Source organism: Branchiostoma floridae, chromosome 19 (genome assembly GCF_000003815.2).
Source record: "Branchiostoma floridae strain S238N-H82 chromosome 19, Bfl_VNyyK, whole genome shotgun sequence".
Classification (NCBI taxonomy): domain Eukaryota; kingdom Metazoa; phylum Chordata; class Leptocardii; order Amphioxiformes; family Branchiostomatidae; genus Branchiostoma; species Branchiostoma floridae.
Window position 1 is genome coordinate 10613705 of NC_049997.1, and position 21872 is coordinate 10635576.

The 21872-nt window shown below is 41.7% G+C and overlaps 2 protein-coding genes across 3 annotated transcripts; one reads left to right on the top strand and one right to left on the bottom strand.

Annotated features, from left to right (window-relative positions):
• Positions 1-332: 332 nt before the first annotated feature.
• LOC118407024 (protein AMN1 homolog) lies at positions 333-9937 on the bottom strand. Its single transcript, XM_035807440.1, has 7 exons — positions 9865-9937; positions 8206-8338; positions 6859-7003; positions 5646-5863; positions 4615-4671; positions 3922-4033; positions 333-1843 (listed from the first exon to the last, which is right to left on the bottom strand). Exons 1-7 carry the CDS (start codon positions 9912-9914, stop codon positions 1767-1769), a joined length of 792 nt encoding a protein of 263 aa, XP_035663333.1. The 5' UTR covers positions 9915-9937; the 3' UTR covers positions 333-1766.
• Positions 9938-10118: 181 nt separating this feature from the next.
• Positions 10119-21336, top strand: LOC118406742. 2 transcript variants are annotated; one of them, XM_035807040.1, is made up of 5 exons: positions 10119-10248; positions 14410-17657; positions 18429-18559; positions 18924-19230; positions 20816-21336. In XM_035807040.1, the coding sequence occupies exons 2-4, from the start codon at positions 14418-14420 to the stop codon at positions 19168-19170; spliced, it is 3618 nt and encodes a 1205-aa protein (XP_035662933.1). In that variant the 5' UTR covers positions 10119-10248; positions 14410-14417; the 3' UTR covers positions 19171-19230; positions 20816-21336. The 2 variants fall into 2 exon arrangements, with proteins under 2 accessions (XP_035662933.1, XP_035662934.1); XM_035807041.1 differs by lacking the exon at positions 10119-10248 and adding an exon at positions 12796-13380.
• Positions 21337-21872: the final 536 nt, after the last annotated feature.

The following is a 21872-nucleotide window of genomic DNA, read 5'->3' on the forward strand; positions in this document are numbered from 1 at the left end:
TGTAGAATTAGCTACGGTTGTTATTGCTTGATCAAAAGGTACTAAAAAAATAATAATTCATAATAATTTCTACTTTTAAGGTAAAAAAAAATGCTTGGCCTCTGACCTTGGGATTACGACCTCTGGGACTGGGATATAACTAAAATTATCATTATAATTATCATTGCTGTTTCCATTGTTGTCGTTACTGTATAAGTAATTATTATATGTTACTTTTTGTTTATATGTAAATGTATTCTTGCTACTTGTTTCCTTCGTGTGTAAAACACCCCCCCCCCCCCCGCAAAAAGTTAAACCTTTAACCCTTAAGGGGACCAAAAATATTAAAATAAATGAGATTCGTTTTGCTACATTAGGAATATATTAATTGTCTTGGCCATATCGCCCAAATCTATGATGTCCAGGACTGAAGTAAATTTTATGGCTGTTGTGCTAAGAAGTCAATTCTCTTGTTTTCATACCGTTTTGTGCAAAAAAGTATGTTGTTCAACTATGGGATGACCAAGGTAAATTTCCAGTACGATGGACAGTTACTTTAAAGAATGTCCATAATTTTTGATTATGTCCAATATATCGCTCTTAAGTTCATCTGATCTTACAACAGGAAGAGTATTGTTGCAAATCAAAAATGTTGTGCATGCTGTGAGCCATATTTTTTTTCATGTAGTGTGTTTGAGCCATTTGTGCAACTAAGCAATTAGATATCATTTGATAGAAGTGTCAGTGAGTTAGTGTTTTATTGTACATAACAATGTCACAATTCTTGTTGTAAGCGTGACCAAGATCAAGAATTCAACAGTTACTGCAAACTGTTAGAAGCAACAAATATATGATAGTTCATGGCAAGAATGTGTCTCTAAGAATTTCTAATATAACAATACCAGTAAGTTACAATTGAATAAACTCTGCAATATATCTATGACATACAATGTAAAAGAATTACAAAGTACTCTCTGCAATTACAATGTATAGAAAAATAAAAGACTTCTGAAAATTGTACACTTCACTTATGACGCCTCTTATCATCATAGAATATACGCAAATGTAGAAGCCTTTCTCTATACCTTTAGCTTTCTTTACATTGTACAAATTCTCTTCAAAAGCTTCCAAACATAATATTATTGTAGTCTTCAACCACTGCTCAAAAACGCAATTTACAAATGAAATGTGCTGGAAGGAAACCGCAAACACATTGGCACACATGAACAGCATGGCTTACATGTAAACAGCGTTGGACAAGTTTTCAGAAATTCACTTCTCCTACATCAGACAAGTACATGCCAAAACCAACTTTTCAAGTGCCCCAAATTTGAAGGGCATTTTTCTAATGTATTTTCACTTGCAGCAAAGGAAGTCTTTTATCATTGGCTCTATATTTCTATGTTGACCAAAGCAAAATCTCACTCATGGAAAATCGAGCAAGTGGGGTAGGACATGTGCTTGCACGTTCAGCACTTTCACTTGCCCAGGTCATTCCGGCTGATGAACTTCTCCAAACCTGGTAATGCTGGTTCACCTTAATCCGAGGGTGACCTAAATCCGTTGTTTGGAAAAAAAACCTATTTAGGGATATGATGATTTCAAATCGGAACAGTTTGAATATATTGCAAATTTGGAACCACAGTCCGCAGGCTTATTACTCCGAAATGTGCTGTTTTTAAAGACAACGGATAAAGGTCACCCCGTGGATAAAGATGAACTAGTGTTATATACATACACTTTCCAAATCTGACTATTGTTTGGTATCTCTTTACAAGCTTCATGCTTTAGTAGATGGTCCAGGTGACTTGCTTCATTTTGGAGTTGGGGCCGCTCAACTCTTCCAGGGCCACTCTGGAACGGTCTGGAGGTTATAAAATAGAGGACAAGTTCATTGGTTGGTTTGTATTGTGTAGCAATACTATATTGCACACAGGAATATTGTAAGAAAGGAGTAGAAACAGCAAGAAACAACAAGCTGAACCCCGGTATAGAACCCGGGCCGGAGGATCACAAATCCAACGTGCAAACCGTTTGGCCAAAAGGCTTAAGCCGTTTGACATTTTCAGTTCAGCAGTGCTTGAACACCACTGTTGCCCCCTTTTCTTTTCAAGATTCGTCTGAATCTCCGAGTTTGATATCCCTGTGTAAACTTATGGCAACTCTAGCCTGTTACTTACTGTGTGGCACATGTTCTAGCCTGTTACGTATCCAGGGTTGGTGTGTGAACTAATGTGAGAAAGACTGTTGGCGGAATGGCTTGTCAAATCACTGTGTCTGTATTGAAGGTGGAACCTAAATCCCTTCTTCCACCTTTTACCACCCCAACCAAAGTCAGGTACCCAATTTTTGTGTGTGAAAGGGCCTCTCCTTGGTACTGAACAGGATATTACCACCAACAAATCTGTGACTGGACCTCTCCTTGAAACTGAACTGGATATCAACAACCATCACATATCTGTGACTGGACCTCTCCTTGGTACTGAACTGGATATTACCAACAACAATCACATATCTGTGACTGGACCTCTCCTTGGTACTGAACTGGATATTACCATTAACGTTAACAATCACATATCTGTGACTGGACCTGTCCTTGGTACTGAACAGGATATTACCAACAACAATCACATATCTGTGACTGGACCTCTCCTTGGTACTGAACTGGATATTACCAAAAACAATCACATATCCGTGACTGGACTTCTCCTTGGTACTGAACTGGATATTACAACAATTACATATCTGTGACTGGACCTCTCCTTGGTACTGAACTGGATATTACCAACAACAATCACATATCTGTGACTGGACCTCTCCTTGGTACTGAACTGGATATTACCAACAACAATCACATATCTATAACTGGACCTCTCCTTGGTACTGTACTGGATATTATCAACAATAATCACATATCTATGACTGGACCTCTCCTTGGTACTGTACTGGATATTACCAACAACAATCACATATCTGTTACTGGACCTCTCCTTTGTATATTACCAACAACAATCACATATCAGTGACTGGACCTCTCCTTGGTACTGAACTGGATATTACCAACAACAATCACATATCTGTGACTGGACCTGTCCGTGGTACTGAACTGGATATTACCAACAATCACATATCTGTGACTGGACCTCTCCTTGGTACTGAACTGGATATTACCAACAACAATCACATATCTGTGACTGGACCTGTCCTTGGTACTGAACTGGATATTACCAACAATCACATATCAGTGACTGGACCTCTCCTTGGTACTGAACTGGATATTACCAACAACAATCACATATCTGTCACTGGACCTCTCCTTGGTACTGAACTGGATATTAACAACTATCACATATCCGTGACTGGACCTCTCCTTGGTACTGAACTGGATATTACCAACAATCACATATCTGTGACTGGACCTCTCCTTGGTACTGAACTGGATATTACCAACAACAATCACATATCTGTGACTGGACCTCTCCTTGGTACTGAACTGGATATTACCAACAACAATCACATATCTGTGACTGGACCTCTCCTTGGTACTGAACTGGATATTACTAACAATCACATATCAGTGACTGGACCTCTCCTTGGTACTGAACTGGATATTACCAACAACAATCACATATCTGTGACTGGACCTCTCTTCTGGTACTGTACCAATACATTACCTTATGAACTTCTACCATTGTTCAGGGCAGAGTGAGGAAAGTTGCATATAGAAATTTGCATTTTTTCCAAGGATACAACGTCTAGCCAGTAATCAAAGCTGTGACTACCCTGGGTGCCAGATGGACCTGTCAGGTTTATTTGACAGCCCAAGAGAGTCTGAGCACCGATGTAAAATTAGCACTCCGGGGAGTTAAACCCAAAGGTGGTTTTCACTGTACCAGGGGCCCGGCAATACTCCCTGGGGCTACACCAGCTGTAGATACGTACCAGTGATTTTAGGGCAGCTGTGGAAGATGAGGATGGAGATGCGAGGACAGCTCTCCATAATAACCTCTACTGCATCATCTGTCAGCAGCTGGCAACCATCCATGTGGACTTCCTAAAATATGAGAGAGAAAATTGCTTTAAATTTTCATTCTACAGCAGGGCTCTAGCCAGCTCGAAATTTTTTTCCGTCAGCTAATTCCAATTGTCATGAAAACTGCAAAAATTCATTTTCCCTATGACACTACAAAGTAGTATTGATAAAATGTTGCCATTGAGACCTTGAAAACGGGTTTTAATGAGATTATCGTATGTGAAAGAGCGCCGACACACATTGTCAACAATCATAACAATAGCAAAACAAACAGTGTGTGGCTTTTACCGACGTGGACGGCGTCCCCAAGCCGCCTGTAGCTTCCACCAAGGATTTTTGTCTGTCAAGGTTTACCATTGGTTTTTAAATGTTTCCGTCAGACGCAGCAAATTTCCGGCAATTGGCGGAAAAACGGACGCTGGCTAGAGCCCTGTTCTACAGTATAAAAGCCCCTTAATTAATTGCATGATTTTTCAATAGATGCCATGCATTTACAAGACCATTGATATCAAACCATGAATATGGATTGTTGCACATGACTAGCATCTGACATTATTTGGTCAAATTTGCTAATGCTAGGAACTATTGACATTTTCACCCACCGTCAGACACTGTCTGCATTTTCCCGTAGCCAAGCTGATGACACCATCATCAGTTACCTGTATGAAGGTAAACCATTTATGGGATACTGTAAATGCAGAAACGTTCGCAGTGAATTAATGTTTGCGGTTTTCGCGATGACTACATCACCATCAACTTAAAACCACTGCGAAAATGTTTCGATTATTGTATTAGACTGCGGTCTATGGTGTTACCGCAAACTTAAATACACCGTGAAAAGTCCTTTTACCCGCTACCGCAAAATCAAATCCCCGCGCACTTATAAGCATTTACAGTAGTCTGTTATGTCAATTAAACGTCCAAGTTTCTATTTCATGATAAAATCTTGGGGGTATTGACCCCTGACAACATTAGCCCTCTTTACCTTTAAACTAAATTTCACATCAGTTGGCCGAAATTGAGAGATAAATTGATTTGACAGAAAGTGTGGCATATACAATTAAGAAAGCATCTGCATCCAAAAATGCACTTCCTTTGTCGATTTTTGAATAACACAACAGGCAGTATATAAAGTGACAAATCATGAACCAAATGTAGAAAAAACACAGGCATTAATAGAAAAGGAACCAAAAACAGTTACTTAGTACTAGTGTTTTAGTACTTCAATGTGCCCCTAACTAGCCTGGGTACCATCTGGAAAGTAGTAAGCTCCGGCATTCGTATACACTATATACAGTCGCTTCTCTGTGTTTCCGTCTGGGAACGCGGACAATCTTTACCTCTGGAATCGTCCTAATTTTGGACGCAGGCGCTGATTGGTCCCCAAATATGAGCAAATTATAAAATGGGTTCAAGCGATCGTTCGAACAGGCGTTCCAACACAAGACATGCCCCCCGTCTGCTTGCAGGAGGGCCTGTTGTCATCGAACGAGTGCTTTAGAACCCATTCCTTGATTCGCTCATTAACTGATGTTAGCACCAAACGGTTTGAATGCGCAAGTCTCCAGACGGATAGCAGAAGTGAACATATGAGCGAACTACTATCCGGATGGTACCCAGGCTAGCCCCTAACCTTAGTATGTCCAAAGTTGATACTTCTGAGCATCCTGGAGTTTTGTCCCAGTGCCTCTAACGACCGGTCCGTGATCTTGGCGCAGCCTCCGATGTTCAGGCACATCAGCTGATGACAGTTCTCTGACAGAGCCACGATGGCGCCGTCCGTGACCTCGATACACCTGCGCAGGTGAACCACCTGTAACAGGTGACAGGACCGTACCAACGACAGGATTCCTGGAGGGGGAAGGAAAAAAGTTATAAAAAGAAGTTAATGTATTTTCAATCTGAATTTCATACATACTTGTATTTCTATGGATAGGTGTTGACATTTAATCAATAAATATTGGGAAAGCTCTTCATCATTTCATTCATCCTTTGTGAAGTGAAATCATTGAAACCCTTGATCTGTGTGTAAGAAATCCTTCTAGGAATGTTCCTAAATAGATTTGTATAATATTACTATAAAAAGGAACAATTCTTCCAAAGGAGGTTTAATGCCACCGACACCTATCTGAATCTCCTTGTTCTTAATGGTACAACTTGTACTACAAGCAAGGCAATTCTTGATAAAACTTGCAAGCAAGGAGGTTGAAAAAAGGAATCCTTTTTTCAACCTACTTGTTGCAAGTAAGGAGTTTTAGACTTCAAAGGTCATAGATCGTTTTTACAGAACGTTCGAAAACCACTTAGTCACACATGGGCGCCGTGTTGGATGATAACCTGGATGAATAGATTTGTTTGATTATCGCCAGAACATGACGGCAGTACTGATGAAAATATCATCTACAGCTCTCTGACATTTTTGTGTGACATGGAATTCACGTCCAGGACATACCTTGTGCCAGAAACCAACTTTCATCACGCTAAAAGTTAGTCTGTATAGCACAATTGCAAACTCCATGCCAGGACTTAAGTTAGCTAAAAGAGTCCAATGGAGTTAAAAAAGGGGATGGACTGTAACTATGTAAGCAATGGAACTCAGTTAGCACGGCAAACATCCAGCCGGTTTCTGAAAAAAAAAGCTTCTTTCCATAAACATGAACATGAACCACGTGCAAGACACAGCCGTGTGGAGGTCGAGCAGCTTATCATTCAACATGGCCGTTCAAAAGTTCGAACGCGACTGTGATGTCACGTGAAAACGATATATACATACATCTTTATAATGTGGAGGGAAAAGGTCTTCAAAGAGGAGTCATGGTATGAATTGTTGAGACATAAATTCCCACCTGCAGTTGTGACCGTTGTGGTGTTCCCCTTCACGGCGTTCAGGTCGATCTTGCGGAGGTTCCGGCACACGGACAGCTGCTCCAGACTGAGGTCACTGACCTCGCTCTCGCTCAGGTCCAACTCTCGCATCTTCTGGTGAACCACCTGGCAGTATGTAGATGTCAAAGGTTAAATGCTCTTTGCCCAACATTAGATCACTGTGACACAGGGCTCTAGCCAGCATCTGTTTTTCTGTCAATTGACGGAAATTTGCTACGATGGAAAAATGTTAAAACCAATCCGTCAACCTTGACGGACAAAAATCCTTTGTGGAAGCTACAGGCGGCTTGGGGACGCTGTCCACCGCCATAAAATCCACATACTGTTTGTTTTGCTATTGTTATTATTGTTGACGAAGTGTGTCGGTGCCCTTTCGCATACAATAATCTCATTCAAAAACCCGTTTTTCAAGGTCTTAGTTCAGTCTCTCTAACTCCTGGAATACTAGTACTAGTAGTGTTTTCGCAACAATGGGAATTAGCTGACGGAAAAAAATTTTGAGCTGGCTAGAGCCCTGCTTGTATATTGAGCCGCACCATTGGTGAAAAGTTGCTAGTAGTAATTGTAGTAGACATAAGAGCGATCAATCACTGTCCTTGTTGGATATTCTACGACTGGAGCCTATCAGGAAGTCAGCAGATTGTTGATATTCAGATTAGCAGATCAAATTACAAATCAATATGTAAATCAATCTTTTGTCTTCCACCTGTTCCTGCCTACTGTGATATCATCGCGATAGTTTATATTCAATGACAATGGACAGATCCCAATCGAACGCCGTACCAAACAAATAGAACCAGGTAGAACCCCCTGTTCTATTTCGAACACCTCTGTCAAAAACAACTCCAGTGGAACAGAAATGGCCAAAGAAAAATTGCTACATAATATATGTACCCTGGTTTCCACGTGCATGGACAGCATGTCAGAAACCGGGGACTCCTGCCCACCAACAAGGTCATGCTATGCGGTGCCTCCCGCTGCCACTTTGACTAAAATCATAACGCCCTTACCACACCTGTATCAGCTCCCTCCTTAGATAACTGTACCCAGCGGATGTAGCCCTCAACATAGAAGGCAGCACAATTTTTTTTTTGGACCGGTCTGAGAAGATTTGATGGCTCAAAAAAGCTAAACCGAAGTCAGTAGCTTTTATCAGCGAAATAGCGGCGGCGGCCAGTTTTGTGAATGTCCGACAAACCCTGTCTTTTGACGGAGGTGTTTAAAATAGAACATGATCGAACAGGGGGCGGGGCTAATCGGGATCTGTCCATTTTAAACTTGTAGGTAGATGAACATATCCAGCTCACCTTGCCGATGTTGTCATCCCTGATGACACCCCTCTTACTCATGAGATGGACCAGCTTGTCCTTGATGTTAGGGGGGAGGCTGTGGACGTGGTTGGCATGGCAACTGAAGTTAGCCACCAATGACCGCAAAGACCTGAGAATGATTAAAAAAAAAGATGCAGCTATTGTGTACATTTTCAAATTTTGCAATTTTTTCCTGTTTTCAGGTTGAGTGCTGGTTTTCTTATCCCTGCAAGTCTGGTGTATGTAATATAATACGGTTTTGTACACTTGTTATTGTTTATTATCATTATGATTATTTTTCTATTATCATATAAGTTATCAGCACCGGAGGCAACTAGTAAAGGTGTTTATCTGTTTTTGCCTCCCCACCATTGTGTACATGGTCAAGTTCAAATGAATGAATAAATAAATACATTAATATAACTCAGCAAGTCAAAGGTTAGGCCTCTACCTAATTTGAATTCTCTAACTTTGAGTCTAAGATTGTCATTGGTTTAACAGGGATAAACAAGTCCACTAGCCCTATTGTCCAGGGCAAGTGAAAGTGCTGTTCGGGCAAGTGCATGTCCTACCCCACTTGTCCGATCGGGCAAGTAAGATTTTTCCATTGATTTTAGTGCAATTTTGATATACTTGTTACTTTTACATTTTTATACTTCAGAAGACAGAGATCTGACATAATCCAGCTGTTTAAGATTACACACGGGCTTGACACAGTTAGAGTGAATAACCACTGCAACCTATGCGGGAGAGCCATGTTTACACTGGTGCTTGGCATCAAACACACGAGGGCACCAGTATAAGTATCAAATCCAAAAAGCTACGGATCCGAGGGCACACTTCTTTCCCACACGAGTTACCCCAGCATGGAATAAACTCTCACAGAGCACAGTGAATAGCAAGTCAGTGAAAGAGTTCAAGACAAGACTGGGGCAGGAATGGGGACTGCACCCAGACAGACATGAGTACCACTTCTCTTACTGATGCTACCACCGCCACAACTAGGACAGCCTTATTACCCGCAAGGGTATCGACTGGCTGTGGTTCAAGGTAAAGATTCAAGGTAAAGATTTACAGTCATGACATCAAGCAATTGGCTACAGAGAATTCCATTGCTGGATGTGAAAATGCATATACTATATATAGTAACAGTGACATTTGAATTTTGGGCAAGTGAAAAATTGGTTCGGGCAAGTACATTTTTATGTGCTTTCCCGATAGGACAAGTGGATTTTAGAAAACTTGTTCAACCCTGTTTAATCACTGTAGAGTTTGTCTGTCACATGACAGGAGTTTTATGACTACTAATGTACGTGCAATGACAAGTAAAGAATTGCACTAGTGGAGGGTTCAATTCGAAAGTTTGAAAATCAAAATCAATGTAAAAAAACACCAGCAATATTGCTAAAGTTTTAAGAAAAGTAATTCTATCTTGCACCTGGATTTTATACTTGTAGATTTTGAAGGCGGAAAAATTTAACTGTTGTAACGTCATGACGTCACAACAAAGACGAATTTTCTAACGGCCGTGTTAGCTAAATTACACAAAACTGATTAAAAACAGCACACTGGTGATTCAAACAATGTCCTAGCTGTGTCATCATCTTAAATAATTGAAATGTCACGAGTTATCAAGAGAGAAAATGTGATATTTACCAGCTAAGCAACGACGCAACGGACGAATGATTGTTTACATGTGCCGCCATCTTGGAAGAATGGGCTATATCACTACGTAAATACAGGGGGGGCATAATTTATTAAAAGAGACAAACCTTGCGCCAATTTTAACTTTATAGAACATAAACCTAATATTCAATAAACTATCATTAGTATTATATCCATAAACAAGTCATTCATGTATTTAATTATCTAAAAGCAATGAAAGCACACTGTGGAACCTTTTATTGAGTGAAATATTCCTTACTTCACCTTTGACCTTTAGGTTGAATGAAAATCTTGCTCAGTGTAGTATGTGAATTTTTGGAGTTCCTGATTTTCGGTGTTTTTCACCAAATCTCCCTGGCTTCAGCTAATATCAAGGTAAGAGACATTTAGTTTTACGCACGAGCTATTCCTGGGTCCTTTTTATATTCCACAAATGTTGCATTTGTAATGTGTAACAGCAGTTAAAAACATTTTGCTAGATCGTACATTTTGCCTCTTTCTGTTGTTGTTGAGTAACGAGCAACACATGGTTCGTTTTCGAGTCGATTGTCTCTTCTAATTCAGTGTTCTCCCCAGAATTTTAGGACTGGCAAAAAGTAACCCGAACCAACGCGCAGGGCTTTCATGAAAATGGGTTCATTTTTGCAATGACAGATGGTAATATATTATAGTGATTCCTTTGCTTTGTTGTGAAGTGGCAAAACAACTATTGTTTTTAACATCACCCCATTCACAAGTTTTTGCAGACAATGCCGACAGGAAAAGTGATGCCATATGGCTCAAAAATCTGTGAATTTTCATTAATTTTAGCAAAACTAACCAAGAAAATAGGCAAGAAGCACACCAAATTTCAAAAGTAGTATAGTGGAGCTGAGCTAGAAGTATAGTGGAGGTCCTATCCGTTATTACATCTTCTGGGGAGGACTCTGTAATTGGTGACCTGTGCTTGGGAGTTGCTGAAGGTGTTAGACTTAAAGAGCTCGTCAAATACGTGTGTACTCGCAATATACTGGGAGAAAGCCAATTGTACTTCAGACTTGAAGTAACGTTAGTTGTTTCGGTGTGCATTATAAGTCACAAACGTGACAAACGGACATACGTGACTGTTGTAAATTATTCTATGGATAATAAGCCACTCTATAAAGTATGCATGGCTTAGTATACATTATGCATGCACAGAACAGTGACAATAATGCTGCTGAACAATTATTATTAACAGTTTATGCACGGGAGACGGGCAGGTATTGTGATTTAAAGGAGGGACGGCCGCAGCTTATGTCATCTTTGTTGGGGCCATGGGGTTGGCTTGTTAGCAACAAGAACGAAGTGGCCTGTCTTGCTTGAACTATGAAAACGATCATCATTATTCTTTCGTGTAAATATGAGTGCGTGTAGAGTTACTTTTAGTAGAAAGTACACATTTCTTGCCAGAGTTTTGTCCAGTTAGTTCTGTTTATTGAGATACCCTTCAATACAATATTAAATTTTGTAATAATCTTCTATGGTTCAAAAATAAATGGACATAACATTATGCAGGTACAAACTCAGATATATGTAAAAACTTAAATTAGATGTTAGGGTAATGATGGGCTAGAAATCTTTATACCCAATTAACTGAAATAATGTGGGCATCTGCTTTTTGACTCTGTTTATACTGTAGTTACTTCTGACAATCTGAGCTGTTGTTTTTTAACAAGGCAGAAATCAGCATCTCACAAGTTTCAGCAAGTTTTAACCTCCTTGGTGGTTTCAGCAATGAGGTATAATGTTAACTTTAAGAATATCGGCTTTGCATGAGGAATTAATTCCTGCTGAATGCAACTATTGTGGCTAATATTTGTACTGATTCAGAACCTGTTATGATTATTGCCTCAGCACGGAGGCAGAGCTTCGAGTTCCTTGGTTTCAGGGAACAAATTTATCACCCCCGATATAGTAAATATTTAAATATAGTCATCAGACTTCTTATGAATATTCATTCATGCACATAGCAGAGTGACCATAACTGTGAATATATGCACAGGGCGAAAGGAAGGTATTATCAATTGACAAGTGATTTTGGGGATGAACGAACGAATGAACGAACTGTAATTTTAGAATAAAGTCCTTGGTTTTATCAAGTCTTTTTGGCACCTTTGGAATACTGTAAATGCATTTAAGTTCACAGGGATTTAATTTTGCGGTAGCGGGAAAATGGACTTTTCGCGGTGGTTTTATGTTCGCGGTATCACCATGCACTGCAGTAGTTTAATGACATGAAAAAATGTTCGCGGTGGTTTTAAATTTGCTGTGAAGTGGCCACCAGGAAAACTGCGAATGTAAAACTACCGCGAACATTTCTACATTTACGGTACATGCGCAGGATGAAAGCTAGCTTGGTTACCAAACCCCAGCCCGATCTCAAGTATCTACTTCGTGCAGTGGTCTGGCCGGATGGGACAGGAACTCTTCTCAATTTTGCCCCTTATAGTGGGCTAAAAAACTCCACCAATAGAACAGCACAGGATCAGCAGGAGGTAATTACACCCCTGCCATGATTGGTTAAACACCCCTAACTGTACTTTTTGAATCCATAACAGTGACCACTAAGTACCTGATTCGCTACTGTGATAGCCTGCTGACCAACTGTGGTGTGTTGTAGCTGGCTACCTGTGGTGTGAGTGGTCATCAATCCTAGGTTCTCCTCCCTCTGATCAAGGGCCTTCGAGAACCTTTCTACAGCCATCCTGCCAGACCCCAACACGAAAGATACCTGAGGTTGGGGTATGGTATCCAGGCTAGATGAAAGCCAGGTTTTATCAATCATACAATTATGGTAATTTCAGAATAATGTCCCAATGGTTTTATGAAGGAGGCATTTGAAAGCTCTTTTAAATATGTAACATCAAGTCTTTGTTTTGTAGCTTTGGAATTAACCAAGGAGCTTTCAAAACCTGACCTTGAATTAACCAAGGAGGTTTTTTTTTTAAAACCTAAGTCTAGTAATTGAATCAACTGAAGCAGTACTTTGTGGTATACGTAAGTAAAGGAGGAAGTGGGTTCTTTGACCCTGTTTACACCAGGATTAACTAAGTAGTGCACAGGGTTGATCCGGATTTGCAGATCCTGGTATGACAGTCTTCTGAATTTCATCTGGCTATCTTAGAATTATATATCTAATTTCAGCATGACCAAGGAGGTTTTATATAGTCTCTAGGCCACACCAATTTAATTTCTTTGTTCTTGTACATGTTGCTCTGGTCTTTCGTAAGGAATGGGCAGTACTGGTTGAGTGAGTTTCCTGATACTAATTATAAGTTGAAGCAAGGACGTAATCAGATGCATGATAATTGTCTGTGTGCTCTACTTTTATATGTATTCAACAGTTCGTGTTATTTTTAGTGACTATAAACTCAGGTTATTAGGTTGGTTATTGGGTGGGCAGACTATTGTGTCATTGCAGCCAGGGGCTGAATTGTGAGTAGCTTACAATAGGCAGGGCTAAATTGCTATACTTTTAATCCTAAGGTAAGTTAGAAGGTAATGCTGTTGTGTGGGCAATTCTTCCTCTTTAAAAAGTTTAACCATGACTCTACAGGTTGAAATCTACTTCTGAGCTCCGGTCAACTTTTTTCTTGTCACTTGTAAGTGTTATATAATTGTTCTACATGTTCAGTAATCATTCTTTTAACCCTTAAACTGCCAAACCCAGATATATCCGGCACACATATACATGTCCTGTGTGCTGATCCTGGATATATCCGGGATAGCGTATTCCCCGGAAGTAGCAACTTTGCGCGCATAGCGCATGAACCCCGGAAGTTAGGGACTTCGGCCTTTATCGGGGGGGGGGGGGTTCTTTTTGGAGGTCAGCAGCCAACCCTGGCACTGGCGCTGATAGCATTTTATAGTGCTGAAACTCTGGCAGTAGTTAAGTATGAATTTTGGGAAGTTTTGTATCTATCTGTGGGGTGTCTGTGTGGCGCTACGGCTAGAGCATTGAAATCAGAATCAGTGGGTCCTGAGTTCGATACTCGCTATGCCCCTGCCTCCATGACGGTGAAGTGACGCTCACTGAGCCAAACGGCTAAACTGTCGAAAGGTGCCGCAAAAACACCTACAGATTTGGTGCGCCAGTGTGTCAACATCTGCACACTTGCCACTATAACCCAGGGGTTTTTTTGTATCTCTCTACCCTCAGTCAAACATTCTGTTTCATTCAAGTCATTTTGTTTTCTTTGTTAGAATGCATATTTTTGTCTACCTTCTGATCTTAAGTATATTATTAGCTCGACATGGAACACAATTTTTTATTCTATTTCTTTTTGTTGTTTTTTTCGGAAAGTTTGCAATCCTCTAAATGATGGTATTAAGAAGCAGACTCTAATTATTCCTTTTACTTTTGTTTCTTCAGAGTCTAGAATGTTGGCGACATTTTACAGCTGCTGTATGAATAACTATGATCTTTCTTTTGTTTTCTCCTGAATGTTTGCAATCTTTATAAAATAGTGTTAAGAGGCAAAGCTCTAATTTTTCCTTTTACTTTTGTTTCTTCAGAGTGGAGAATGTCGTCGACGTTAACGGGAGTGTGCGGCCTGTCTTGGGAAGTGACAATGTCCGTTCTACCCAGACTCTACATGGAGGAAGTTCTGTCTGAACTGCAGAGGAGGAAAATTGCGGTGGCGAGGGAGAAAGTCCGCCACTCCGACCTCTCCCGCCTCCTACACGAAGTCATGGTGCGTGAGTACGAACAACTGCAGCAGCATCTTAGGACATTTTACATACACACAGAAAAAGAATTCTCTCCACAAACAAGAGCACAAGAGATTCACTATGTACACGGCCACCAAAGAAATTTGCCCGGATCCCAAGGTATCAATGGCAATGCTTCGCAGGGCGTTGCCCGGAATTCTCCAAACCAAGAAAATTTGCTCGGAACCCAGGGTAGCCATGGCAACGCTTCGCAGGGTGTTGCCCGGAATTCTCCAAACCAGGAGAAATCACCAACAATGGCAGTGCAAGAAAATATCCCAGCACAAACTGTGGCAAAAAATACCTTGCCAGGGAATTTGCAAGGAATGCAAGGTGTCAACTCTTCTCAGGGTATTGTCCAGAATTCTCCAAACCAGGGAATATCACCAATCACAGAAAGACAACAGAGTCTCCAACCACGTGGCAAGTTTATTACTTCACAAAATGTTAGCCAAAAGTCTACAGACCAGCTTGTGCAAGGCCCTTCACCAATAACCTCAATGCAGCAAAATCTCCAAGCCCCAAGTGCAGAAACTTCACAAAGAGCACTAAATACTTCGCCAGGGAACTTGCCAAGAATCCAATGTGTCTATAGCACCGCTTCACAGAGCATTCTCCAGAATTCTTCAAACCAGCATGGAATGGCACTAATAACAGCAACACAACACAATCACCCAGCAGTGTTTCCACAAGCTATGGGGAAAAAGAGTTCTCCCGGAAATGTGCGAGAAACGGAAGGTTTGCATGGGAACGCATCACAAAGTCTTGCGCAGAATTCTCCAAACCCACTTGTCCATGGAATCTTACCTGTAGTTACATCATCAACACAACATGATAACCAAGCGCAGCTCATACAGACTGTAAGAACTTTAAAGAATAATGTGGCAGGGAATTCAGGAGGAAGGCAAAGCAACACACAACAAAGTGTTCCCCAGAATACTCCAGGCCAACCTGTGCAAGGAACCTCACCAACAACGGCGACACATCAAAGTCTCAAAGTACATTTTGCACAGTCTCTAGCAAATCTAAAGAATAATTTGCAAGGAATAAAGCCAAGTATCGTGACTACACGCACAGGTGCTCCCGTACACGGAAAATCCTTCACATACAGCCAGCCTTCGAGACCACAGATGCAAGTCAGCCCCCAAGTTCAGTCCAGTCCAGAGGCCATGCCTCCTCAACTGGCACAAATGATCAGGAACGGTCCAAACTTGCTGAATACACCTACTGGACTTTTGAGGGGACATGCGAATCCTGTGGTGAAATTTCCTTCGGGGGCCTCGGCAGGACAGCCAAGTTCCCAAACTTCAGCCCCAATAGATCCCGTAGCCTGGGGCAGATCGTTCAGCTCCACAATGAAGTCTCAACAAGAGGCTGAATCTGGTCAGCAAGGTCTACAAAAGGACGTGGTCACTAACAGTAACAGTTCCAATAGCATCCATGCAAATCTCTTGGGGGAAGTTCCTTCTGCAGCAAGACAGCCAAGCCCCCAGCCACCAGGTTCCCAAACTGATGCCCCGATAGACCAATGTGCCTGGGCTAGATCATTCAGCATTGCAATGAAGTCTCAACAAGAGGTCGTATCTGGTCATCAAGGTCTACAAAAGGGCGTGGTCACTGACAGTTCCCATGGCAACGCATCACCGGGTGTGGTTCAGAGTTCTCCCAACCAACCTGAGCGAGAAAGCTCACCTGAAACAGAAACACCACTACAAAATCTTCAAACACAGTTTGAACAAGCTGTCCAGGAGGCAAGAAATAGTTTGCCAGGTGCAAGTATGCCATTAGATGTTCACGCGGGGCAAGGGGGTGCAGACAGAAGCAGTACTTCTGATACGTCTTTCACAATGGCACAAACCCTGCAGGGCACCAGTGTACAAGACAACATGCACAGCAACACATCTCCTTATGATGTGGGGCAAGTTAATCAGATTTCAGAGCCTACGGAAGATAGGACCAAGAACCATGACCATCAAGACATGCAGGGAACTTTTCTCACAAACAATTGTGACGCGACAACAGATGTCAGCTTTCACAGTGCAGCTACAAATGCTGAGAGAGAAGAAGACAAATACAATGACACACGCTCAACTAATGCTACAACTCAAGAAAGTGTGGCATCTCAACAAACGTTTCTCACACTCAACCAGCAATCTGAGCACAAAACATCTGACATGCATGACTCTATAAGACAACACTTACCAGAACAAGACACTACTCAATCCTCTCAAGACAATGGTAGGGAACATTCAGTGCAAGAACCCAGCGAGACAGAGAACACACACAACCTTCCCTCATCAAATGTGGTGGTAAAAATTGAACAAGAGGATGACTATTGGTCAGTTCCTTGTACGACGAGCACAGCTAACAGTCATGTTTCGGACAGCCCATCACCGTGTGTTGTTGTCAAGACTGAAAAAGACGACAACATTGAGACAGATTCTACCCTACCTCTCGATTACTCAGCGGGGACGTCGATGGAAAGAAGCAGTACTGTGAGAACAGAGAATGACTTGGAGGAAGCTTGGAGGCAAGAAAGGCTGGATGATCATTCAAGTCCAGAACAATCTCAAGTCACAACTTCAGCCCCAGTACAACAAGTAATGCCTCAGGGTCTTTCTATGACTCACACAGATCAACAGGAGTCTACTTCTTCATCTTTAACCTTGTCTGAATCTTTAACAATAAGGACAACACCGTCACAAGAAAGTAGACACTATGCTGTCCACAGCAGTGCAGGGCTCCCAGATCTCGACATGAATGCTTACGAGTTTCGGGACAACTCAAGAAACCTGTCACAGAAGAGGAAAACCGTCCGAGCGCTTCTTGATGACTTGAAGAAAGCCAAGCAGTTGAAATCAGATGGGGTAACCAATGAGGAGGACCCTATGGGGATAGTGAGCGCCATGAAAGATTGGAGAGAAGGCAGACGGTACAGTCAGACCAACAGAAGAGAGGATGTAGGTCCTTCAGTGCCACTGGTAGGGGAAGGCTCCGTTCAGCAGCTAAGAACTGGGAATATGCAGGGTGGAGAGCAGTTTTCCTTGGCATCAGTAAGTTACTATTTCATTAACACACATTTTATTCACAAACTTTGATAGGTAGATAATTAAAGGTCCAATAGACTTTTAAGCTGTAGGGATAGTGGGGTATCACAGTGTTTACGGTACGGTATTGAAAGGTGTAGCCCATTCCCCCATCTCTTTCCAGTCTGCCCTTTACCTCCTCAACTGAAGTCAGGTACCCTTACACTTGGGTGTAGTATTAAAGGAAAGTCAGAGCCTTTCCCATTAGGACAAAATGTCTAGCTGGTGATGCCAAAAATCCACCTCGTGACCCCTTGATCTCATTTCTGGTAGCCTAGTCTCTTAGCCATCTGACACCACATTTGATGGACTTACATGTAGTAATATCAGGTTATATTACCAGATTTGTGTTTCTGCATAAGAACATACAAATGCGTTTTTGTCTTTACTCTTTTGCTCAAGTTCAAAATAGCTAAATATACATATAGTTTAATGTAAATGATTATAGAAAATAGATAAAAAGAAACCAATGGTACATTGTCTTCAGGAAGAAAAGGCCTGTCTCACAGAGCCTCGTAAGAGGTTATAATATTGTTATGACAATGAGAACTACATGTAATGTAGTTCTCAAAACTTTAACACTGAAACAGACTTATGCAACTTGCAAGGTAACAGTTTCTCAAGCAAATGACAAAATGTATGTAGTTGCTTGGAGTTACTATTACCCTGCATATCTTATTAGTACCTAGATGTCTTAGAACCTTCATATCAATAAACATGACTTTCTATTCTCCATAGGCTGAAGCAGACAGGACAGTGAGGGCACCTAGAGGCGTCCTGCACAAGTGCATGTTCTGTCCGTTTGAGACCAGACTGAAGACAAATCTACAGTATCACCTTCGGGACCATGCAGAGATCAACGTCTACAGGTCAAAAACTGTCTCAAACTTTATGTTATGATTTAAAGATCACATATCCGTACACAAAATAAAGCACTTGCCAACAAGCTTCCGATCAGTCCTCTGATCCTTATCAAATTGAAATGACCCAAAGCCTAAGTCACACATCCGGACCGGAAGTGTGGCATCAGCAAAGGGTCAAAAGTGCTTGGCAGTCGGTATCGGTCCCCGTCTCTGTTGAGGGAACTTTATCAAACTTCATTTCTCAATTAGCTTTGTAGTCTTCGTAGGGGCTGAATTGCCCTGATTTTTGGTACAAAACATGTCATAACACTTCAAAATTTACAATAAAAGCATATAAAACAATATTAATATACAATCTTAAAATCTACAGGTGCGGAATGTGCAGCTTTTCCGCGGCAACCAAGCAGACGTTGGACGACCATGTGGCCACGCGACATCACGAGGAGCTGCCGTTCATGTGCGGGGTGTGCGGGTACCGGACGGGTGTGAAGGAAAATCTTAGTACGCACATGTGGGTGGTGCACAAAGCAGGGAAGAGTTTTCAGTGCTCGCTGTGTGAATACAGCACAAGCTACAAGACCAGACTGGAAACCCACATGATCAACCATCATTTCTAAACTCTAGGTAGAGAATCTGAGTACACACATGTGGGTGGTCTACAAGGCAGGGAAGAGTTTTCAATCAATCAATCAATCAAATGGTTTATTTGTCAGAACGGCGTGGCAGCCAAAGGCTGAATTGTGCCTTCTTTACAAAACAAATGTATTACAATACACCATCTCGTGCGTCACATATTGTTACACAACATCATACATTAATTTAAAACAATTTTAAAAGCACTCACATGTATGGCATTAAAATAATGTATCGGCGTTAAAATTATATCATAGGTTAAAATCTAATATCGTCTAGATCACTTCATGGAATTGAGAATGCTCAGCAATGAGGGGACTGGGCTATTGGAAAACCTAACAGTTCTGCATGTCGGTACTGCTAGCTTATTCGAGTTTCTTAGTGACCGTCCGTGTGTTAGTCCCCGGGGAGCTGGTACTAACTCAGCAGTTCTTTCAGAGGCTGCCATGCTTTTTGCGAACCTGGCACACAGGTTAGCTCTTCTGCTAGCAAGTCTGTCCAGTTTACATACACCAAGTGCCGTGTTGTAGTCTGTGTAGTTCCTACCCAGGATAATGCGTAGTGCCCGCTTCTGCACACGTTCGATGGCTGTCGTTTGCTGGCTTGTTAGACTATGATGCCAGACAGGTACGCAGTACTCCAGAACTGGCCGGATAAACCCACAGTATACCACAACAAGATCAGGCAGTGGGAGGCCAAAAGTTTTCAGTCTTCTAAGCATGAAGAACCTTTTGCCTGCTTTCTTGGTCATTTCGCCTACTTGTTTCCCCCATTTCAGATCTGACTGCAGCCAAAGTCCCAGAACTTTGATAATCTTCACAGCTTCAAGCAGTTTCCCATCAATGGTTATCGGCAAAGGTGGGGGTGGGGTTTTCAGGAAACACACAGTGAAAGTGAAACACTTCTTTGGGTTGAGTTTAAGCTGTGTGTCCTTGGACCATTTGTTCAGCGCGATCACATCTTCTTGGAGGTGTGACTGTTCAAGGATACTTCTGTTCTCTCCAAGGGAAAGATCATCGACGTATTTCCATCGGTCGTCAAGCGCAAGACAGGCGTCGTTAATCATGCAAAGAAAGATTATGGGGCCCAGTTTTGTACCTTGTGGTACGCCGGTAGTGAGTGTTTGCCAGTCTGACAATGAGTCCCCATATCTAACACGCTGGCGTCTTTCTGAGAGGAAATCAACAATCCAGGGTATGATGCAAGGTCGCGTTCCCATGCCCAGGAGTTTACTGATGGCTTGTTCGTGGTTGATGGTGTCAAATGCCTTAGTAAAATCTGTCAATACGATGGTACCCACATTTTTGCTCCTCTCTGCACCTTGGAACAGGAAGTGTGTTAGGCTGACTAGACAGTGTGTAGTGGAGCTACGTTTGATGCCTCCAAACTGCCGCCGATCTATATTCCTCCAGATGTCTGACAAGACCCATTTAGCGACAAAACCCTCACAAATCTTCGCGAATATCGCGGTGAGGGATATTGGGCGCAGTTTGTCGATAACAGCCGGTTGTTCTTTGGGGATGGGGGTAACCACGGCTTCTTTCCACTGAGAAGGTACCACACCTTCCTTAAGCGACATGTTGAGTATGTCCGCAAGTGGTTCGGCAAGTTCACATGCAAACATCCTGATCAGTGCTCGCTGTGTGAATAAAGCACAAGCTACAAGACCAGACTGGAAACCCACATGATCAACCATCATTTCTAAACTCTAGTTAGGCCTTTAGTTATAATCTCCAAGCAGATCCTACGGTAGCATAAGATAGTATTAAAAGCTGGTAGAAGAGTGAAGCCAGCCGAGGAGTGTGGCTACCAGTGGCTGATACTCCCTTTGACAATCTGTACTCCTTAAGCAGCTTTGATTCTATCTGATGCCATGGATAAATCTGCTTGGAGATTAATGAGTTAGGCCATGTTGCAATGACATTGGATGACATCTGCATGGACATCATTTTTCATCTGTTGCAAAATAAATTTGACCATACTTCATAAGATCATACGAAGTAGCTGCATAATGAGCAAATATATGCCATAAGATGGAAAAGAATTGGATACTGATTTTATAGAAATTGCCCATTTAAAAGTATAAGGATTAGGGGCTATATGTGGAAATTATAAACTACAGCAGTGGAGAAAATTAGTCTGTTTAACGTTTCTGATGCAATGGCCTAGTGGTTAGAGTGTTCGTCCTGCATTCGGTAGGTTGTGAGTTCAATCCCCGGCCGAGTCATACCAAAGACTTTAAAGATGGTACATGCTTCTTTCTCTGCTTAGCACTCAGCATTCGGGAAAGAGTATGGAAGTTGAACACACACCACTACCAGTGGACTAGCCCCCTGCTGTAGTGATTGCGTTGTGTGGCCCAAGGGCTACTGAAACGGAGATGGGCGCCGCCCTATGCGCCATCAGGCGCGGGAAGGACCTTTGACTTGACTTTAACGTTTCTGACTTAATTCATATTCTTACCGCAAACTGATTTAGAATTGTCAATTTTGAGACAAGATTCTTGAAAATTTTTGCAATACAGAACTTTGCATTCATATATTTTTGTGGGGACATCTTTTTTTGAAGTAGATGGGGAAAAAGCCTTTGGTAGTGTTTTAAGGTTGTGGTTAAAGCATTTCATTAGTATACATTGGAAACATTTATTTCCAGTATCTTGAATTTGTAGTTTAGACGTCTCTGTAAA